At 31.1% G+C, this 17991-nt stretch overlaps 2 protein-coding genes across 5 annotated transcripts; one reads left to right on the top strand and one right to left on the bottom strand.

Moving 5' to 3' along the window:
- Positions 1 to 8844: 8844 nt before the first annotated feature.
- Positions 8845 to 13267, top strand: LOC108215758 (putative serine/threonine-protein kinase). Of its 4 annotated transcripts, none has more exons than XM_017388324.2 (8): positions 8845 to 9475; positions 10456 to 10667; positions 10752 to 10957; positions 11527 to 11653; positions 11858 to 11929; positions 12244 to 12358; positions 12447 to 12579; positions 12779 to 13267. In XM_017388324.2, exons 2-8 carry the CDS (start codon positions 10517 to 10519, stop codon positions 13040 to 13042), a joined length of 1068 nt encoding a protein of 355 aa, XP_017243813.1. In that variant the 5' UTR covers positions 8845 to 9475; positions 10456 to 10516; the 3' UTR covers positions 13043 to 13267. The 4 variants fall into 4 exon arrangements, with proteins under 4 accessions (XP_017243813.1, XP_017243812.1, XP_063948601.1 ...); XM_017388323.2 differs by having other exon boundaries at positions 8850 to 9475; positions 12172 to 12358; XM_064092531.1 differs by lacking the exon at positions 8845 to 9475 and adding an exon at positions 9549 to 9565 and having other exon boundaries at positions 12172 to 12358.
- A 935-nt stretch (positions 13268 to 14202) lies between these two features.
- LOC108216641 (biogenesis of lysosome-related organelles complex 1 subunit 1) lies at positions 14203 to 16569 on the bottom strand. Its single transcript, XM_017389465.2, has 3 exons — positions 16372 to 16569; positions 16089 to 16294; positions 14203 to 14621 (listed from the first exon to the last, which is right to left on the bottom strand). Exons 1-3 carry the CDS (start codon positions 16466 to 16468, stop codon positions 14532 to 14534), a joined length of 393 nt encoding a protein of 130 aa, XP_017244954.1. The 5' UTR covers positions 16469 to 16569; the 3' UTR covers positions 14203 to 14531.
- Positions 16570 to 17991: the final 1422 nt, after the last annotated feature.

The raw sequence follows: 17991 nt of genomic DNA, 5'->3' as shown, positions 1-17991 counted from the left end.
TATAACATTTGAGTTAGAAAATGATCAAGAGAATGGAAATTATAAATATTTTTTCTCTAATCAACACCATGTTAGAATACAAATTTCATTTTTATTTTCTCTTCATTTCATTTCATCCGAGTGAACCCAACACATAAATTTTGATTTGCGGTGATATGTGCTATATATCTCTGTATGATGTCCCATAATCCTTTAAAAAGTGGTAATTAAAAACTCCAAAACGAAACTATATTAGCATAGACTTATTTAATTAGTATGCAGCAGTTGAACAAAATTTCAAAGATCTTAAATTAAATGTGTGATACTATTATCTAGATTTGAAATATATGTTCTTCTTAACTTTTCAAAATTATAACATTTTATTTGGTTATAATTTATAAATCAATGTTAAGTATTAAAACTCGAATGTGATCATAAGTTATTAGTACATTATATTAAAACTATTAAGTCAATGTAATTTATGCAAAAAGATCACATTAAGTTTTTTTTTTTTTTTGAGAAAGATCACATTAAGTTATATTATGTAGGTACCAATATAGTCGAAATATATTGTTCTAGAACTGGGATCATATTTTGTGTAATTTAAAAAAAATATATAACATGTATAATTAGTTTTCGAGACGGATATATATGAAACTGACGTATAATTCGGACCATGTAGAGCACTGTCCCGGAGTTCATCACCGTCAGGATCAACTCTAATGACATCTATATTAAAGTTTTAAGGTAGTACTAGTACTGTAATACTGACTCAAGTTAATTCTTTACAACCGGTGTTTTGATGAATTAAGTTTACTTACATAAATGATGTGATTAAATTTAAGATATGCATGAACTGCTTGATATAATTAATAACCCTGGATTATTGATGCAATTAATCAATTAATGATGCACGGAATTAGCCCCGACCTAGCATTACTAATCTTAATGATCACTCTCAATTACTCGTATTAATGAACAACTTAACACAGTACTCCGAAACTTTTTAAACCGACCTGGACTTTCGCCTACTTGGTGCCATAAAAAGCTGGTGCATGAGCAATGCTCAAGTTCAACTACTTCCCCTCTTCGGGCATCATCTCGAGTTGGGTGAATCGTCAATATAGTACATGTTTTTTAAAAAAAATTATTCGTCCTAAAATTTTTGTCCTTCTTTCTTTTCATAACAATGTTTTAAATGATTTTTCTTGAAATGCTCTTGAAACATAATTTCCAATATTTGACTAATAGACTTATACTCAGAATACACTTTACTAGTAATTTGGTGCAACTATCAAAGATTGTCAAGAAAATTAAATACTCAACCAGTATTTTCTTAAAGTGCGTAATTTTTTCAAAAACAACGTATAAATTGAGACGGAGGGAGTACTTCTCATTTGTAATTTACTCTCCCTTGACTAATCACTTTTTGGGCTTCAATTCTTTTAGAATGCTCCTTTCCCCGAGTCTCTTTCTTTTTTTAATTAGAAATTAAAGAGTATTCTCATGTTTTATATTTTTACAATCATGAAAAATGTTTATAGACATAAGATTAACAGAAGATACAAATAAAACCATTTTAATATTTATTAGACAAAAATTATTTCAGTTATAAAGTCGAAATGTACTAAAATTTCATGTGCTCATTGTTGTAAAAACGTGAACTAGAGTTAATCGGTTAAAACACTAAACATGAATTAATCTAAAATCAATACTAGTATAATTACTTAGATAATCAGATATTTAGGCCTCGTTTGGTATGCTGTAACTCCAACGCAGTAACCTACACTTCCATAGAATTTACCTGGGTGACAGCGTTTGATTATACGACTTTTAACTTAAACTATGTAACCCACACTTTCTAGGTATATGAAGTTACAGTAAAACACCGCAACCTAGTTCCATTGCTTAGACGTGGTTTTTCTAAATTACCGCGTGAATGTCCTATATTTATAATATAATTATATTATATATAAAATTAATGTTTAATATAACATTACTTATTTGTATACATTATCTTAGTTTACTTTTTAATTAATATTTTATATATGTTACGATTACTTCTAATACTAATTGTTATAATAATTTTATGTCATAATATTTTTATATATCAATATTTATAAAATTATATTTATAGAATTTTAATTTAAAATTATTTTAATATAATTATAACTAATTATATTTTATAAGTAATTTTAATAATACACATAAATATAATTTTAAATTTATAATATTTATTAATATATTTATATTTATATTTAATTATAGTTAAATACTCTATACCAAACATGTGTTTTATTGATATATTAATATATGAGCTCATTTTAATAATCTTTTTATTTATTTTATAAATATCAATATGCTTTTTGCGTTTAATGTTATATTAAAATTTATATAACTTTATTTAATATTACATATCAAATAATTTTTATTTTTTATATGTTTGTATAAATTTGAAATTTTATATTATATAAATAATCAAAATTTTAGTTACATAGTCACATGCATATATAAATCAAACAAACCAAACACAGTTTTTAGAGTTCGAAGTTAACTGCACGTTGTAACCTAGTTCACCGTAATTTCTAATTACGGTGTAATTCTAAATTCTGATAACAAAGGAGGCCTCAGTTCGACAAGATACACTGAAGTATTATATCCAGCCTATTATCTGATCTAGGTCTCATAATTTTATAAAATATTAAATTTTCTTACATTTTCATATATAAAGAGCTGTAACTTGGGAATACAGTATGCTGTGCAAGAAAAAAAACTTGGAAATATAGTGAACAATAAATAGGAGTAGAGGCAGAAAGAATGTCGTTGGCTACGACAACGAGTGTTGTTGTCTATGAACTCGATCAGTTCTTGTGTACTTGCCAAGTTTGGCCTTTTCCCGACTTGGTAGGTATGAATATATATGATTTTATGTTTCTATTAAAATAATTTTATATGTTTTTGAGAATTATAAAAATAACAAATAAATTTTTTAATGAGGCAAGACAAACGGACTCTAGATGTTCCTTCTTATGAACTGGGTTGGGAGTTTAAGTCGTCCCTGATACTTCATATTCCGAAGACTTGAAATCAGCCTTTTTCCTTATCGCCCATTCCTTCTTCAACTGGCCCAATCCTCACTATTTAAAGAAGGCCCAAGGCAAAAAGGAAAGACATATATAGAAGTAGAACTTAGAGTTAAAAAGAGCTCAACAAAGGCCTTAGTTAGGTGTTTTTTGTCCTCTGTTAAAAATAAAATAAAATTATAGTTGCAAAAATTAATTGGTGGGTTGATGAGAATTTTTATTGAAAATATTTTCGAAAAATAAGACACATGTAAGAGCAAGTATGTCGAATGACAGGAAGAGCATGGATTGGTTCAGTTTTTGGATAAAAGTGGAACACTACATGTTTGATTGTATTGAATGAAAATTCGTAACCATGACTGAAACATAAATATCAGTTTCGAGTCTTTCGACTAAAATCTTGATTTGATTTTGATTATACAAGCGCATAAAACAGGATAAGAAAGAAAAATCAATCTTAAATAAACAAAACATATAAAATTAAAAATATACTATTCCTAATTTCTACATTCCAATCTTATGCACACAGCAACAATATTACAAAATTAATTAACAAAAATCAGAATAGTAAATACAGATGGTTATAAAAAGTCACGAAACGAAAAACAAGTTAAAAAACGAAGAGCATAAAACCAACTTTGATATGTTTAGTGGTCCAAAAGGATCCAAATCTCTTGCATACGTATCTCAGGGTCAAGTTAATAATCTACAGCAGCTTTCTAACCGTAGGACAATCACAAAAGTTTAGTACATTTCACGTTTTTTAATCATTGGATGGAGAAAATGATCCCGTCCAGCGGTTAAAAAGTGCTGAGACCTGGATAAGTCTAGTACAGCGTTTTTTAACACACCGAACGTAGATCATATTCTTGATCGCTGGCCGCTTTTTAAATGCTGGACGTAGGTAAATATTAATATTATTGATCAATTTGATTATCTATTACAATTTACAACTAACATTTATGCGTAATAGTGATCGCTTACATAACTGTATTAGGAATAATCTATTTTGAGTATTTTCTAAGCCTTGTCAATCAGCTAAGTGAGAAATATAATTGTTACGCGCACATAGTTGAGATGAGCTAGTTATTAATATATATAGAGATCTCATTTAAATTTAAACTTAAAGCATGTTTGTCAAAGACTTGTATCCAATTTCGTGAATCAATTTCCACTTGTTTATAGAGTTTTATCGATAATATATACCAAGGATTTATATTAAAGTTTAAGTAAATAAAATAAAGTATTAATCTAATCTTATTTTTTAGTCATGTACATGTTTTTATAAATCTTAGTAAAGCTTAATGGTGCTTTACACAGAAGTATAGTTTGTACTCATCTTACTGAAGACCAGTATTCTGTTGTCTCACTTAAAATGTAAAATGTGACGGAGTAAGTAACTGTTTTTGAAATTGTATAAAATAATTAATTATTCATGCTAGGATATTTACTTGGCTTACATGAGCAAAAAGAATTTCAGATTAACCAGCGGCATTTCTTAATTAAAATTTAGAAAATATTAAGCATTTAAACCCAACAAACTAAGCTGTTAGGGAGGTTGTTCCAGGGTTGACATGTTAATTATTCAAAAAGCGCAAGGAATCAAATGGTTGAGTTTGCATTACTGCTGCAGGCGTCACATTAGTTTTGATTAGGAGCAATCATTCATGATCATTAACAACACTATTACTTATAATCACATTAGATTATAGCAACGCAAAAGTCATTAAAATAAAAATACTGTGACTGCGCAACAACTTTTCGTATACAAAATTATTTAATGTTGTTAACATGTTAAGAGTGACAAGAATCCTAAGTTATTCATGTGGAATTTGGATTAAACAAAGTAGAGAATTAGCGTCTTGTGCTGTATGTATATACTGTTTGCTCAGCTTCACTGCTGTCTTTCTCTCTTTTTATACACCCACCATAAGTTGTTCTATGCTTTTTATTAAATTATTATTATATTACACACTATTTGTTACTAATACACAAAAACACTATGTGGTCAGCTTCACTGCTGTCTTTCTCTCTTTTTATACAACAATGATATCTTGTTCTATGTTCTTTATCTATTTTATATGTAATATCTAATTTCATAATTTGGTTACCCAAGGAAAGGAATGTCAAATAGCTGGCTGGTGGGGATGGCAACCCTGCAGCCGCTTGCTGTGTTTTCTTTTAATTAAGACTACATGTTGTCCTTAATTCATTAATCTCAGTTTAACTTTTGTTGTTAGAAACACATGTAGTGCTGTTATTTACTTTTAATCAGATATTATATTGGCAGAACACTACCTTGCTTTGACTTCTACGAATTTATTTGATAAATCTAAATAAATCTCAAGTTAATTAATTTAATTTATTAATTATATTCAACATGAATTTTTCTTATTCACTTGATTTGATTTAAATTAGTTATGATATTTGCTAGCTACAGGCAATGCATGCCAGGTACCCAAAATTATTTTGTCAAAAATGTTCCTAAATAGGCGATACGTCAATTTGAGATGATTATATTGACGAGGTTCATGTAACTGTATGATCCTGTTTATATAATAGTTGGATATCCAATCAAAAGATAACACGTGAAATTTGGGTAATTTTTGGGGAAAAAATTTGGAGTGCCTAGCACTTTTCAAAATAATATGTATATCCTATGTTGTTAGTAAAAATGGACTGAGTGAGTTTGATGTTGATTAAAATCGAGGATTTTAAATCATCTCGACTTTAAATCAAAATGTGTTTGGCTGTGTAATAAGTGAAAAGTTAAAATTAGGAATAAGTCGAAAACTAACTTAAACTTAGAAGTAGGTATGATGTAGAACAACTTATATTAATTTTTTTATGAATTCTTTTAAAAGATCAATTTAATTACTCAAATAAATAATCTATTAAATTTATTTTTATTATTATATTTTTAATCGTATCATCTATAATTTTAAAGTATTCAAATAGATAGTTTAAATCATTAACTTATAATATTAAATTATTATAAATCATAATTCATTATTTTAAACTCATCCGAACATTGTTCAGAATAATAAAAATAACAAAAGTCCAGAAAAGTAAGTGGTTTGACATCGTTTAAACATGTCACGCTGAATTAATAAAACTAGCCTTTAACCCGTGCGAAGCACGGGCGGGTATATAGTTCGTAGTTTATTATTCATAATTTAAATTTTAACATTATTTTATTAGTATTTTAATATTAATAGATTGAATTTAATTAAATTATATTATTCGACTGACTATATTTTCTCCCGATTATTTGAAAATGGACAAACCCTAACAAATATATATATATATATATATATAATATATATATATATATAATATATATATATATACACATATAATACATTTAATCTGAATTTAGTACATGTAGATTTAAAAATTAAAAAAGATCAGAAAATTTAAATCTTTTCCAAACATAGACGATCTTGTAATACATTTGAAATATTCAGTAATCTAATCAATCGAATTTCAACATTATTCTGTAATCTTGATTTTTTTGACAACAGAAACTTTTAATATTAGAGTTAGAAAAGGTTATGTAATGTTTGGTATTTATATTGAAATAGAACACGTTAAAGTTAAAAAGAGTTATATAAATCTTCTTGTTAAAAAAAGATATTCAAAATTATTATTTATAATTTTATTTATAACATCATTATAATTTTTTAATGAAATATTATATGATAAGGTATTGTTAGGAGTGTTTTTAGTATTTGAAACTGTTTAACAATGTAAGACTAATAGACTCCACATTTGTAGACTTGTAGTACCAAAAGGAGAGTATCAAACCAAAAAATATAACTAAAACTTAGGACTACAAATTATAGTCATGTTGACTTATTATAGTATAGTATAGATTATTTGCGATCTGCTGCTCGATGAGATTTGAGTCACGTACATATATGATGTATAATTGTATCCCCATCCATCTAAGGGTTCAAGTATAAATGTATAATCCTACATCTCGACTCTAACTAATCCGCGATCCTACGATCCAGTAAATTTTGCTCCACTTAATTCTTCTTTTATCATCACATAATTTCTGGCTAAGAATTCGCTATAAGTAGCTGTTAATAAGTTATTTGTCATTTTTTCTAAACTTTTTATTAAAAAAATACTTTAAAAACTAATATATCTATTATGTGATTTCAAACATAATATAAATATAATCAAAGATCAAACTCATGCATTAATGATATTAAAATTATTTAAAAGGAACTTAAATGCCCTTAAATAAAGATTAAAAAAGCTATAAAAAGAACTTAAATGCCCTTAAGAGTAATTTCATCAATGTTTTTGTTATTTTTTCATTCTGATTTTCTTTTTCCTCACCAAAAGAACATCGGCCCTTTAAGGTTGGTTAATTTGAATCGGTAACATTCACGACATTGAAGGATTTGATATTAAATTTATTTTTTCTGAATAGTATGGGATGAGCTATTAGAAGTACTCCCTCCGTATCTTTTTTTTTTTCCTATTTGTAATGTCGGTACTGTTCATAACATGAGACAAATTACTAATTTACATCTAATCTATAAAACTAAATATATTCATGAGTGATCTTGTTAGATTCGTATTCACGAGTACTTTAATACGGTGAAGTTTTTATATTTAATGCTACCACGAAATGAAAGATATTAACGATAAAAAGTGTGTGTTGGCAAACGTGAAAAGTACAAACAGGAAAAGTATTTAGGGACGGAGGGAGTATCATTTAACGGCACCCCCTCCCTCCGTCCAATTCAATTATGTTTGTTTTTCATTGTTCGACAAGACTCTTATAAAATATAATTTTATAATTTATTTTTAAAATTTTTTTTTTCTATATAAAAATATAAATGTTATATTTTATAGAAAAGAAAAATTTTAAAAATAAATTGAAGAACTATATTTTATTGAAGCATTAAACTTGGTGCCGCATCCATATCCCTTGATATATACTATTGGCTGGGGGACGGAAGGAGCAGTAAGTTTCAATAAAAAATTTAAATTTGGTACTTACTACTACTGCTTCCACTTTTTTTAGTTATCATTTGATTTTTTGAATGTAATTTAAGATGGTTAAAAAGGATATTTTTTAATTATTATATTTAATTTTTCCTTTGAATTAAAATTTTTACTTTTCAGTTTAATTTTGAAAATAAAACTTTTAAAAAATAATCAAAATTTAAACTATCCTATATTGTGTAGCAAAAATATAACTCAGATAAAGAGTGCATTCAATTATCTTTAGATTTTGTTTAAAAGTTAATCATTAATCTATGTCATATATGTTGTGGATTGTGTTTAAGATTTAATCATTAATCTATGCAGTAGAATATGTTGGGATTGGTTAGAATATATATTAATAAAAAGTGTTGTAAACAACAGTTTTTTCTAAAATATGAGATCTACATCTTTTAAAAGCAGTTTTATGAGTTAAAATCTAATATTCGAAAAAAATTGATTTTAGATTTATAAAACACTTTTTCACCACATCAAGACAATCCCAAAGAGCTGTATTCTTAAATAATTAATTAATTCATAAAATCCATCACATCTTGACCGACTAAATTTTTTACAGATACGCTAATACGCAACTTACAGTATTAACTCCTTGTCCTCGTGTACTAAATTAGTAATTTTGCCGTTTTTACCTGTAACATATTTTGAGGATTTAGATGGTGATTTTGTTTTTAATAAATACACGGATATATAGATAGAGATTGTCTTAAAGATACAGATATGCTCTAGCATGTATGTATCATCACTGTATGTATATAAACATACAAACAGACAGCCAGGAGAGAAAAACAGTGGTTCTCATATCAGTTTGTAGTAAAAAAACAGTGGGAGAGACAACTGGGAGAGAGAGAACTGGGAGAGAGAGAGACGGTGGTATGAACAGAAGAGCAAAGAGAGATAGAGCTAAACAAAACCTCTTCAAGTTGCAGTAGCAGACAACAACCCCCCTTCCCCATTATACTGCTTTACAGCCCACACCACCAGTTTTTATAAACATATATACACACAACTAAATTCCTTCATTCTCTCTCTACAAATTTGCCCCCACCCTCCTTCAATTCAATCTCTTTTTCTACTTTTATACATCAGCATCATAATCTCTCTCCATCTCTCTCTCTACTTTAAATGGGTTGCCCCTGATTCATCATAAAATTTCAAGCTTTTGCTACAATCCAGTTCTTTTTTTCTCTGTTTCTTGATATTTATTATTCCAGAGACAGGTTTGGTAGTGTCATAAATCTTTCTCAATTTTCTTGTCGGCGCTGCTCAGCAACTTTTTATATTTATTTTTTTACCCTCTTTTTTTGCCATTGTCTCTGTGCTCTCTGTCCAATCCTCCCATGATTTTTTGCAGAGAAGCTGTCTTAATTTCATAACCACTTTAGTTTTCTGTAAGTACACAATATTCCCATTTTGCAGATTGATATAGATGCTCTGATTATGCTTATTGCTTTTAAGTATATAAGTGTATCATCATAAAGGCATGAATATTGATTTGATAGATTCTCTGTTGCCTTAAATTTGCTAAAGTTTCTAATTTTGTTCTGACTGCACATTTTATTTGTTTGCCCCTGTATAGAATTCAGTGTGAGGATCAGAATGTAGGTTAATTCTAGACACGGGCTTTTGTTTTCTTGATGAAAAATTGTGAATAAAGTTGGCATTGATAATTTGAGCTGCGGTTTCTTTAGGGATCTTGAAATAGTATTACTGTGTCAACCCAGGTTTGGAATTGTGAAGTTATTAATATATTTAATATTGATTGCTGTATCTGCAGAAAAATCTAGCAGAATTGTTGGTTCTCTATCTTAATTCTATATCTTTTGGCGAAATATACATGTTGATCACGAACTTTGATCAATTGTCTCTAATGTTAATCTGCATTCTACATTTGACATTCATACATACTATTTTCGGTCTCCTGAAATGTGGCGGTGAATCTACTTCCTCATGCTTTGATAGTTACTTGAAGTGCATAGTGTACCTTTTCTTCAGGCAAATTTTGTTTATACGTTTGTGTTTATTGCTTACTGGATGATTGAATTTTGTCGTTTTAAGGTCAGATTCCCTCATTCTAAGAAGTTTTATTTTATTTTTTTCATAATTTTTAACTATGTTTTTGTGTCGTTTAATTCATATGTTTCTGTCATAATGTGAAATTTGAAATCATGTATAAGTTCTATCATTTTCTAAAAAGAATAAATTCAACAATCTTATGATCATAAATGTATTGATTGTCGAGTTATGTTTTTAATGCTGCTCTTCTGCTGTCCTTGCTTAATCTGTATTGTGGCATATTTGCTCATGTTGTCTGCTGGAGTTTATGTAGGCGTCATATTTCAATAACCGGCTTCCTTTTGGCAATCTGCAGGAGGGAGAATTAAGATCGCTGTACTATCCAATCATCAAAGCTAAGGTGGCTTCTTTACCAAATGTCAAAGCTTCTTGCACCTGTGCTAGGGGGTGCTGCAGGAGCCGTAGCGTTGGTGGTACTAGTTATAGTAATATTATGGTTTTGTCTATGCCATAATAGGAATGTTTCAAGAACTTCTGATACAGGGTCTTCGGATCAATCAATGCAACGTAATCTTACTTTTAGCAGATGTATATGTAATGAAAACACCATATATATAAGATGACTCATCGTTCTATTCTGTTGCCTTTCAGTTGGAAGAAACACATTTGAGCTGACGTTGCGCGAGGCCAAACGTTTTAGCATGGAAGAATTGTTTTCGGCTACCAAAGATTTTAATGATAGAAACTTGATTGGCGAAGGAAAATTTGGGGAAGTGTACAAGGGGCTGCTTCATGATGGGATGCTTGTAGCTATAAAAAAACGACCTGGTGCTCCCAGCCAGGAATTCATTGAAGAGGTAATTATGGCTTTTGATGAGTAATGGATGACTAGGATGAGTATATATAAGTTTTCTCATGATTTATGATATTTAGTTGGAGAACCGTAAGTATTGTCCTCTCTGGAGCTCTTCATATTTTGTGAATAAACAGCGAACTAGACAGAAGATAGCCAAGTTCTGCCAGTGGTTATCACATCACGAAGTTGGATTTTCTTATAGAAGAATATCATGTTTCCCTCCGTCCTTTTTCCTGGGAAGAGGTTCTAATGAATGACTTTGGCTACTGGGGTGTTCCACATAAAAAACCTTGTGGACAATGTGTATTGAATATCTACTTAGGTCAATGTTGAGCCAAATCATAGTGCTTATGTATTTTTTGCCTTCATTCTTATGCACTACATACTTGGTAAACAGCAACTATCCAAAATCATTTTGTATAAATTTTCATAAATATGGCACCAGGTGGTTTTTAGACTCGATGGCTTTTAGGTTTATTTTTTTGTTATACATCTTTTGGCTATCCCTATATTCGTTTGTTTTTCCTTTTCGTGCACTCCTGATGATCTGCAAATGTACTTTCATAACAGGTAAGATATCTCACTTCTATTCAGCATAGGAACCTCGTGAACCTTTTGGGTTACTGCCAGGAAAATGGTCAACAGATTCTTGTCTATGAGTACATACCGAATGGAAGTGTATCTGTTCACTTATATGGTAATTCTTAATTCACTCGTTCATTTTCCCAACAAGGAATATACTACAGAACCAATACGATAGAAATTCAAATTACATTATAGTAGTGGCTATAAACTTTATCAATTTTTGTAATTCTGAGAGTACTCTTTCAAGTACATTTGAGCTTGATTATTGTTTTTCAAGGGAATCACATTCTGGAACTTTTATGGTTTATATCTGCAGGAGCTGGACATGTTTCAAAGGAGAAGCTTGAGTTCAAGCATAGACTTGCAATAGCTATAGGAGCAGCTAAAGGTGATCCTCTGCAAAATCAGTGAGCATTTTTTGGCTTTGTTGAATTGGTTGATCCTTGCTCTGAACAAGATTCCATAGGGGGTAAAAATCAGTGTCATAAAGGATCAACGTCATTTTTCTGAGTGTCTATTGTCTTGAAATTAGCACACCCCTTTACATCTCTATATGTATATGGAATATTTATTATTCTATGGCAGTTTCCTAGTTTATTTAGAAAACTCCAATTTCTTTTCATCATGCAGGTTTGGCTCATATCCATTCTATAAGCCCTCGTCTGGTACATAAGGATTTTAAAACAGCAAATGTTCTTGTAGATGAAAATTTCATTGCTAAAGTTGCTGATGCCGGGGTCCGTAACTTTTTAGGAAGAGGTGATATTCCAAGCTCATCCTCTCAAAAGGCAGCAGATGAGATGTTCCTAGCCCCAGAGTAGTATTTCTGAAACGATTTAAGTATCTTTCCTATTTCTTGTGAAGTCTATTTCTTTTTGTGAACTATATGTCATTTGTTCCTATAGGGTGAGGGAGTTCAGACACTTTTCTGACAAGAGTGACGTATACAGTTTTGGTGTGTTTCTGTTGGAGTTAATGAGCGGTCAAGAAGCGATGAAATTGCTCTCTTCAGATTCCAACCAAAACCTAGTTGAATGGGTAAGCTGCCGTTCCCATGAAATTTTCCTGCATACCTTGTTTGCGGATTTCTAATAAACTGATGGTGCTTCTCATTGTCATTATAATATAGCACCTCCCAAGTGGCATACAATTTACATTATTTAATTTGAACTTGTGAAGAACACAAGTACTCTTCTGATCATCAGCTCTGTTAAATATTCTGTTTTGTACTTTGAAGGTGCAAAATTGTCAGGACTCGGGGAATCTTCCTGCTATCATAGATCAGAGACTAGGTAATAGATTCACTACAGAAGGCATGGAAGAGTATGTGCAGTTGATAGTCCGTTGTGTGGATCCTTCTAGTGAGAGACGTCCTGTCATGAACTATGTGGTAACGGAACTAGACCGGATACTTGAGAAAGAAATGAACTTGACGACAGTTATGGGGGAAGGAACCCCAGTTGTCACTCTTGGAAGCCAGCTTTTTAGGGCTATTAAGTGAAATCGAATGGGGGTATATGGGGGTTATTTCTTTGAATTGTGAAGTTTGTTTGATGAACACCAGTCACCAAACATATAGAGATGCAGCTATTCAAGTGTATAAACAATTTAGGATGGCTGTATCATTTTTTTGATTTTTTTTTTCCTTTTACAGTTTAAGATATAAAAATCTTGTCATAAACAGTTCTTTTTTGTTAATATCAGAGTGAAAGTTGATATCGTGTAATTGCGAGCTGTATTTTAGCATTTATATCTTTATAATAAACGAAGACACTTACATATCCATCTTCTCGACAAAGTGCGAACCTTCATAATCCAGTAAAGGGAGCGAAGGAGACACTTTGAATACGAGGCCTTGTTCTATTTAACAATGTTGGTGGTCTTTGGCGGAGTCTTTTTTACCTTTTTTCTGTCTGATAAAAGAAACTCCAACTTTCTGTACAAAACAAAAACTATGGAACAATGCAGGTATATCTTTCCTTAAAGTATATACCTATGTAGCTAAGAATACTCATCGAGTCTTCTCATAGACATTTATGGCCAGTTTTGTTCACGACTGTTCAAGAGTTTATGAACATTACAATAGAGCATAGAGCATACTCACAATAGTGTACAAGTATGTTCATTGCTTGCCAACTTTCAAGTGAAGAGTTCTGTCGTAACCGAGGTCTTCCTTTCATAGACAAACAAAGTAGAACAAGAACTTTGAGTCAAGAACGAGCCACAATCAGCTCATATATATCTTGAGTTACAGCTCTAGTTTAACGGATCAGTCGTGTGAAGAGAAAAAGCTGAAGGCTTGTGGCTTGTGTGCATTATTAACATCTAAACTGCATTCTACTTCTCCAACTTATCCTTCAAGTAGAAGCCCCCATAGATAGACAAGGCAATGGAGATTCAAGAACATACTAGTAGGTTAGTAACAATGTAACATTAAGTGCTAATCATCCTCTCTTCACTATCCCTCGATCCCCACGCATGTCAAACAGGCAAAGCCATATACAATCACCAGTGTGAACTAGAGGTTCTTAGCATTGTAGTACTTCACTGGAAGTCCAGAACAAGTATTCTTGTCTGAATTGGGAAACAAAACAAAACTGTGGCATCTGCTTTTAACATCTGCTTCTAGAGTGCTTAACTGCTCACTTTTAATACTTGCAATTCAATGAAAGATAATATAGTTATATAATATAGTTATACTCGCTGAATATCTTTGCTTGAACTAGAAAATTTGTTTTCAGCACCAAAGGCCACAGATGAAAACATTCATCCTCCTTGTCATCTACAAGATTACAACCAACAAGGCATTTGGAACATTAAAGACACGAGATACTGCAGAATGTGTTTATGTTTCTTGTCTCGATGTTCTATAATTCCTCATCCATGAATTTACATAGAGAATACTCATCCATGAAATTACATAGATCAAGATATAGGTTTTTGGAAAGCCCACACCATAATGATTCAGAAACCTGGATCTTCAAGTTTGATCACACTTGATGAATGTTGCGGATGGCAGCATTGATGCTTTTGCAGTCAAATTCCATGGTCTTCATCCAGTTCTCGAAGTCTCCAATTTCCTGAACGTGCAAAGTAAGGAGACCAGATATGAGGCTAATCTAGAGCCAATAAGATGTTTAGTTTGATAATAAGCACTGCCAGATTAAAAAAAACAAAACTATTTTGCCAATATTTATCTACATTTTTTGTAATATAGGTAGTAATCACTAACTGCAAGCCTAAAAGTTGATTAATATGCCTACTTGCCTCATGGTGTTCAGCTTTTATGTCAAAGTTTGAGCACCAAAATCTTTATTGTAAGTTCCGAAGCTCATTTAGAGTGGAAAACTTAGGAAGTTTCCCAAAGAACTTGACGCACGCTTATAAGCAGCTTCTTTCACAAATTTCACAAAACAGTTTCTTTTTTCTTTCCATAATGGATGATCTTCCCTGTTAGAACATTTCCATTTCTAAGCTCAGATAATTTATTCTTCAAATCTCTAAAATGTCTTAAGATAGTAGAACATAGTGAATGATAGACCAAGCATCAACTCACGACCATCTCCAACCCATGACACTAAAATAGTGTAACTTCTACACTATTTTAGTGTCAAAATAACACCATTCACAAAATGCATTTCAACCCATTGACACTATAGTTTACACAAGAAGGAATCTTTGCATGACATAAAGGGAAAATTTTTATTTTTTTCACTATAATTTAAACTAAAAGGAATCTTTCTATGACATAAAGAGAACAAATTTGTTTTATTAACAAAAGTAAGGGCATTGATGGAATTATGACGGACACCAAATTTGGTGTCAAACTTACACCAAATTTGGTATCACGCTAAATATTTGGTGTAGGTTCAACACTATTTTAGAGTTGCATTGGAGTGAGTATTACACTATAAGTGACACTATAATAGGCTTTTAGAGTTGGGTTGGAGTTGCTCTAATATGGCACCGTCATCCTGCTTTTTTGTTCATTAGTTTAATCCTTCTCTAATTATAAAAGAGTATGTGCGCGCACTTATCATTTCTCGACCTATGCAGTGGTTGTAATTGAACATAACGCGATAAAAGAAACAAAAAGATACTAGCCTTCACAATGTGTTTGAGGCTTTAGATCATTTCCCAAACCCTAAGGGGCCTGGGCTGCCTGGCCAATAATTAAACATTTACAAAAACTAGTTTTTCGGATCACTTATTAGATATACAAATTGTATTGACGCTTCTTCACTCCAACAAAGGATCCTAATATCGGATACAAACTCCAATATGCCATTTCTTAATTGAAAAAAGAAAACGTAGGCAGAATCCCAAGTACTTCACAAGTTTGCAATGTCATCGACTCATTGCAAGTTGTACCACATTTACTTGCTCACAGTCCTCTTTTACTAAGCGTGTCACACATTTACCTAAAACGATACTCAACAATATCCCTTTCTCCCTTATTTCAAAAATTACCTAGTGCACGACAACAATCACAATTTATCATCATAACGCGCGAAAAATGAAAGAAGCAGCATAAGAAAAGCGAAAACCTTAATAGCGTTATTAAGAGAACGAGACGCAGCAAGCCATTGGTCAGTCTGCTTAGCGAAACGAAGAATAGTGGAAGCTAAAGCTTGAATTTCGAGCTCGATACGCTTCTGATTAATGTAACACTCCTCCACACCTCCGTTGACTGCCTCTACCAATACATCCGAAACTCGCACCGCATTCCTAATTGCGTCTTTCTTCGCTTTCTCTACGTTCAATTTCAACAATTAATTACAAAATTTAATCGATTTATCATTATTCGAAGATATAAATTTGTGAGTGTACCTGTGTGTTGTTTGAGACGGAGAGAAGATTGATTGTGATTAGAAATGAGTTGCAGCAACGAAGCTTCCAAGTTTTTTGATGATGATGGTTTCTCCATTTGCTTAAACGGGTCGAATCTGTTCCAAGATCGAATTTGTTTCCTTCTGTCGACGACTGAGCAAGCAAAACCCAACCAAACCAGTCTATTTAGTTAGGATTAAATTATAGTTCGGCTGATCCAATTCTTAAAAATATATTTTATTTAAATTAAACAGACTGAATATTCCAAAAATTATATTATATTTTATATATCATTCATTATATATATTATAAATTATAATTATAATACCTAATTTATAAATCTAATTATATTATTTTGTTGAAGTATTTTTTTAATTATATTTGAACTTTATTTAGAATATAAATACTTATCTATTTTAAAAGTTTTGGTGCTTTTGATCTGGACGGGATTAAGCCAAATAATATTGAGAATGAAATTTCATTTTTCGATATATCCCGTTCGACTTGATTTTAGACCGAATCAACCGCATGCTCAACCCCGCATATAATTATATGAATTTTTGATTAATAAAAAATAACTATCCCATAAAATAATCAACTGATACCAAATATGATAAATATTTAACAACTATTTATCCACTTGCACAGTTCTCATTCTTGTAAACTTTATTTTACAACCCAGTACACTGTGTATTATAAAACGTGACTTGGATATTTCAAGATTGTTTTTCCATCTCCTTCAGACTGAGGCTGGAGAAGAGCCGTAGAGGACTGATATTGGGCTAACTTTCATTGTTAGGATTGAGATTGGGCTAACTTTTATCGTGTAAGATATTGCTTTGCTGCAGCAAATAGCCTGTTAATCATTTGCAATTTTTAGTTCCAAACTAATCATTTCGAGATCTCCAAATGACCCAGCAAAGAGAGATACTTTCTGCACAATTTTTGATCGTTTTCAGATTGCAAAATCGACCTCAACCATGCCTTAAAGTCCACACTATCATTCCATTGTCTACCTGGGATTAAAATCGCCCAACATTTTCTAGCAAAAGACAAGATACTAGACTCTGCAATATTGTGTCTTCTTCTTCGTTGCAAACTGGACAGATCGAATGAATTGGAACATGTTTAGCTAGCAACTGAGATTTTGTAATTCCAACTACTTCTAAAAAGGCCAAAACTCGGTATAGGATTAAAAATAGCGGGGGATAGACAAGTTCATACATTTACGCACTTTGTAGTTCATTTCAAACAAGTTACGCACTCTATACTTCATTGCAAACAAACCTTTTAATCGTAATATGAAATTGGTGTATATACAGTTGTCATAAAAGAAATTTTGATACTTTGAAACTAACAAGAATTTATAACATAGTAATAATGATACTAACTTTTACCACAAAATACTCCCAGACAAAAGAAGTGAAACTTTGATCTAATAAATTAAGGGGAACTTTTGTTTCTAGTTGTATTTAAAACAAATGAGGTTGTAGCCATCATATTTTCTGAAAATAACTAATTAATTTGTAGCACTTATATTCCCTGGCAATTTGCTTCACGTCTACCTAAATGAGCAAGAAAGTAGTGAAACGTCTAAGAAGAAAGAAAAACACAGAGAAA

The sequence above is a fragment of the Daucus carota genome, chromosome 4, assembly GCF_001625215.2.
Source record: "Daucus carota subsp. sativus chromosome 4, DH1 v3.0, whole genome shotgun sequence".
NCBI classification, from domain to species: domain Eukaryota; kingdom Viridiplantae; phylum Streptophyta; class Magnoliopsida; order Apiales; family Apiaceae; genus Daucus; species Daucus carota.
This window is presented reverse-complemented; position numbering and strand designations above follow the sequence as displayed.